This window comes from Echinococcus granulosus (genome assembly GCF_000524195.1).
Source record: "Echinococcus granulosus chromosome Unknown EG_S00079, whole genome shotgun sequence".
NCBI classification, from domain to species: Eukaryota; Metazoa; Platyhelminthes; class Cestoda; order Cyclophyllidea; family Taeniidae; genus Echinococcus; species Echinococcus granulosus.
In genome coordinates this window covers 18,051-23,682 of record NW_020170459.1, presented here as the reverse complement: position 1 = coordinate 23,682, position 5,632 = coordinate 18,051, and the positions used below count along the sequence as shown (strand labels likewise).

Below are 5,632 nucleotides of genomic sequence, written 5' to 3'. Positions count from 1 at the left end.
AGGAATCCTAGAGGCTCAATCGCAGAAGCAGCATTCTAGACATTTGACGAAAGTCATTTTTCACCACAAAATGGTGCTTCAGATCCCATAGGCAAGCATTATTATTACCCGTCACGTAAGGAGTCGGTTAACAGTGGAAATTGTAAATCCCTACTACCCACACAAGAACCACAGCAATGTTGAAGGAACCCCCGATTTCACAAAAATCCTCTCCTCTTGAACAAGGAACACACCTCCAATGTCATGCTTCGTTTTGACAAAAACCCTTTTTCACTGCAAACGACATAACCTAGGGTGAGGTGCTGAGTGTCGAAAAAAATTCGCGCCCCTTTGATCATGCCGTCGAGGATCTTCGCTCTGCTTCCCACACCGCATACATTGTGGATGCGAATACGCCTCCAACTCACCCATCCAATTAAGAAAGGGACATCATCCTGAACCAGTGTGACGCAAAAAACTCACTACTTGTTTGTTTACTGAACCACTCTCAAAGGCATACACAAACATCGGTGATGCCTAATTTCTCCTCCTCTTCGCGTTCACTGGGCTCATACATCACACCAATCCCTCATCAAGCAACACCACTCTAACGTGAGGCACCCTTTTCTAGCAAACGAGGTAATTTGAAACACGCTAGGTGGTGAGTCGAGTTCCAAGATAATGTCTTGACATTTAAACTAAGGCACAACTAGTTTGGTTTACTGCATCACGCCCCAAGAAACGCATTCGCACCAGTACATCAAAACACATGCAGACACCATGATGACCACGGATTGTGGTCAACCTACCACAACGATGAATGTAGTAGAGGCCCTCGTTGAGGGAGGAGGCAGAGGCACCGATCATACCGCCACCGCCACTACCAACACTGCAGCCACAACTGATGCCCACCACCAGGGGTGAGGGGCAAGCGGACGAGTAGAGGTAGGAGTCACTCTTCGGTGCGTCACCAACCTGGCAAATCAAATCAGTCATCAGGAGGTGAGTTAGGGATCATGTCCACCTACTTTTAAGTGGCTAGAGGTGCACTACCCATTCAGGATTAAAGACTGGTGCCAGCTGAAGGGATTTCCCAGGCGCACCTGACCAGCTGTCCACTCATGTAGCAACAAAAATTGAATACTCTAGAGGAATTTAATCCCCCTGAAACTTCTTGTACTATCACAGAAGTCTACTCCTAAGCGACTTTAACTCGACACTGTTCTTCAGGGCACCGTTTCCCAATGCATCAGTCAAAAATAGCTTTTCTTGGCATGAAACATGCGTGCTTTAGATCGGCTAGGATTGTGCTGTTCATCTGTGCTGGAAGAATAATTTCAACCAAAAAAAAAAAAAATAATTCATTAGTGCACCTAGCTAGTTAATTATCATAAAAAGTAGCTGGCTGAATACTATCTTCAACTGTGTATTTAGGTGGCTGCAATTACACTGGCCACACTTCTGATTGTCGGACTTACTGTGCTATAGAGATACCCATTCTTGAGTAAGGTTCAAAAACAAAGTGCTTCATGTTCAATGTTCCAATAGTTGGGAATCGGTACTTCCAGAAGGTTGTGGCTTAGCTATTTTTTTTGCTTACTCTGAGAAAAATTATTGCCAAGCAGTGACAAGTCGAACATTCGTCACAATGTCATGGAATATGAGTGATGACGCGCAACAAACCGACGTAAGATTCAAACTTGGTAGTACCAGCGAACACACCACCAACTTAGCATCGTTTTATTGTTAGTAACCAAACATTTCCCTGTTTTCCTCCACTTAAAAGCTAGCTGGCCTTGACAGCAACAAAAATCACTCGATACCTAGAGGCACATTCCCTCCCTCCACTTAGGGACTCAAGTCACTGTCCCAAAGCTGCCAATCACATGCAGTACCTCAAATCCCCAGCAGTTAAGTGCAGGGAAAACTCACATCGAAAGGATACGCACGGAAGGTGAACTGTGGGCCCATCCAGATGCGACGAATGGGTCCCAAATGGGTGGTAAGTTCCACTTGACTACACCAGTAGGAGGCGGCGTCTTCGGGGGCCCAGCCTTCAGGCGCGGCAGTGTTGGTGGAGCGGTAGCTCCGCAAGCTTTCCGACGGACTCGATGCCGTTGTTAATGCCGCTTCTGAAGCGTGTCGACGCCCTGACGGCACCTCCATTGCCGCCGTCGATTCTACAAAAAGAGGATGATGATGCTGAAGACGGTCGGCATTGTCTGATGCGTTCGCTGAATGTCTGCAGAAGACAGATCACCACAGCACAGATGTTTTATTGTTCTAATATGATGCCAGTATCTGCGTTGCTGAGCCGCAAAGTCAAACTGCCGCCCAGGAACTAGAAAAATGGAATTAATGGATTAAACACTTAACCCGTTTGCTTACGTCATGACTTTGTACGGTCTGTTTGTCACCAACTGATAGAGAGCACGTGCCACACAGTTGTCAAGCTGGGTCAAGGTAGGAACATCGGGAGCGTCAAAAATTTGTTAAATCTGCATTCTTGAAAGACAAGCAGCTTTTCATGCATTATAACTGGGAACGCGATCATTTAGGTTCAAGAAGTCTTTCTAAAATTTATGAACCTCTAAATTCACCTCAAAATTGGAAACACTAGTTGTTAACCCAATTCGGGGAATCATGAATAAGTATAAGGAGTGTGCAAATCTTATCTGTCATTAGTTTAAAAGTGAATAAAACAATCGCCCTAACAGATAAAAGACCATCTCTAGGACAGGAATGGCCACGGTTAAAAAAATAGCAATCACCAAATGCTCAAAGGGATTAAAATAAGCCAGAAGAAGGATTCACACTCTTTCGAAGACTGATTCTCTCTTTTTAAAAACATTATCACCTAAGTTATCGACTCAATGGAGAAGGCTGAGTAACCCCCAGGAGAATTGGTATGATGATAATAACAAGCGCGCGCATTGACAGCCGGCCCAACTGACTAGGGCGCCCAGCGAAGAGGCGGCAACACATCTCGAGAGGGAACCGAGGCATATGACTAAAGAGCGAAATCACAACTTCAATCAGCGTCACCCAAGGCAGAGACGAATGGAGCAGAGTTTACGGCCACGTGAACAATCCGCAATCATCGAGTGTTTGCTCCGTCTCATTTCATTTGTCAAATTCAAACCCAACAACGCAGTAACAAGTTGATCGAAAGCATTTTCTGTATCGTAAAAGGGAGAACAGAGAAGGTGCACAAATTCCATGAAAGAAACAACATGAAAAGCGCATTTCACACAAACGACAAGTGACAATTAAAAGAATGCCCAAACAGGTTTTCTGCGTGACCTATGAGGAAGATTCTTAAGTGAAACCTGCCAGACAAAAACTCGACCACTTTTGGGGGCACAAAGCACACAAAGCGGTAAACTCCCACCAGACAGAATTATATTGAGCACAATCACACACCTTTTTCGTCTCCTGTGATTCAGTCGCCATGGCAGTGGCACAGTCCGCTACCAGTATCCCAGACCTTCTGTTTGCTTATTGTAAAACCCTTTCTCTGCTTCTACGCATCGGAACGTCTTCAAGGCAGCAATTCGAGTGCCACGAGTCTACGTGAATAGCCCAGCACTGTTAAAAAGGCACAGAAAAGAGTAGAAGGAATTCACATCAGTCAAACCGACATTCAGCGCCCTTCCGGTTGAACGCATCAGAGTGTCAGCGACACCAGTAACCAGGGCTCAATTCAACAAGCGTGTCCGCGTGCAGGGGTGCGCACGTCCACGCCTCCATCACGTGATGAGGGCAAAGGATGGAAGGGGATGGATGATAAAATGATGCGTGTGACCGCGCATCATTCCCCAGCCGTATTTCCATGCCTGTGTGCATGTGTGCGTATGTACTTTGCAAGCAGACCGGTTGCACGGTCTTGCTTTTTCCCTCGTCTTCTCTGTCTTGCACAATTCGGCTAGATGGATCACGTGATGGAATGCCTCCCCATTTGCGCGACCAATCGCTAAAGTGCAACCAACGCCTTCAGGCTTTCGAGGCGTGCTCATGGCCTGCCGCTGCAGCGATAGCAGCGGCAACAACGATGACAAAAGCAAATCCAGGCACACTCCACTTCTATGCCGACAAGAGGTCGCCAAGGCATACATATCACCTCATCAACGCACACCTTAAGCGATAGAATGGGGAATAAGTAAGCAGGGCTAAGTGGATGAGGAAGAGGAGAGGGAGGAGGAGGAGGTGGTGAAAATGAATATCAACGCCCTGTCACACCATCAAGTATTTCCACTTTCCGAAAATAGCGTCGTCTAAGCAAATCTTTAGCTGATAAAACATCGACGTGACACCTATCTACTTGAGCAGTGGCGTGGTCGTGTGACTCCCAAATAAAAATTTCTGCAGTCACAAGCAGCAGTGAGTTGAATAAATTGAAGTAAGCTGTTCTAATTGAGTAGTTGAACATATGATGGCGGCAGAAACTCCCACTCACCTCTCTCCAGCATCCATCACTTGTGCTACCAGTTCCTAACCCTTCCATTCCAGCAAACTATGCATTCTCCCAGCTTTGCATACCACAAGAGAAAAATCGGCCATCACATTGGTGGCAGTGATGGAATGTGCCCGACACATTCTGCTCCCGACGATTAGTACAATCGCTTTCAATTGTGCCTCAAAGTGGGGTTTAGGCCTAGCGGATCAACCAGAGAAGAGGATACCGCCGTTTCAACTTACAACACAAGAGCCATTAACGGCACGATCCGAATCTCTGTTTCCATAACTAGGTCAGATGGAACAGTCAACACTGCCTACAGTATCTTTCATAAGCAAAACCTGCACTTTCAACGCCTCTCCAAACGGACAACTGAGCAGCAACGAAGCGGAAGGAAGAAAAGGCATTACGTTCAGCGATCTGTTTAGTGCTTCCGAGACTAGAAGAAATTGGCCAGTTAAAAAGCGACAGGTGCACGAAAAGCACTAACTGCAGAGCTTCAATTCCACTCTATCAACACGTGGCTAATGCATCCTTCTCGATGTACTCCGAAAACGGAACGCAGCCTGTAAACTCCTCCCATCACACACACACACACCCACAGCTAAATTTGCAACTCACGCCGTGATGCCAAATCATCGTGTCATTTGCACTCCTGTCTCCCCGTTCGTTCCACTTCACTGATCTCTACTGACACAACCGACACAGAGGAGCAGTCACCGAAAGCTCTGCATTCAAAATGCAACATTCCGCAATATGACGATACTTCTTCCTTGTGATATTGCACTAGACTTTTTACTCCCTCGCAATCGGAATACCACCCTCCTTGTCGCCTGGTCGTCCACGAGTTTTGCAATACCACGATTTGAAGACAGCCCAGTAACGCAACTCCTCCACTACAAAACAGTTTACAACACTAGAATACCAAATAAATACAACAGGGGAGTTGCGCTACACAGTCAGAGCAATCATCGAAGTGGAATGATGGGATGCAACAGGAGACAGACCGCCTTGGTGTCTGATACTTGGAAAAGTTGACAGCGAAGCATCAAAATGCCAAAGGATGCGGAGAAATGAAATCAAGAGGCAGCTCAGAGGAACTACTGTCCATTTCACTATCTTCTTACTACATCTGTACGTTCTTAACAGAAGTGACCGGAGTTTCATGCGCTCTACAACCTCCTCAACAGTTCCAAA

General features: G+C 46.3%; 1 protein-coding gene across 1 annotated transcript in view; it reads right to left on the bottom strand. All coding sequences in view use genetic code 11, as the record gives it.

The window, feature by feature from the left end:
• The window catches only part of EGR_07492 (Breast carcinoma-amplified sequence protein), a gene marked incomplete at both ends in the record, with an annotated part of 21,466 nt that overhangs the window by 4,643 nt on the left and 11,191 nt on the right, over positions 1-5,632 (bottom strand). Inside the window, 3 exons of the mRNA XM_024496741.1 lie at positions 733-954; positions 1,912-2,159; positions 5,254-5,351. Of these exons, the coding sequence (XP_024348812.1) occupies positions 733-954; positions 1,912-2,159; positions 5,254-5,351 (568 nt within the window). The remainder of the gene's footprint in view (positions 1-732; positions 955-1,911; positions 2,160-5,253; positions 5,352-5,632) is intronic.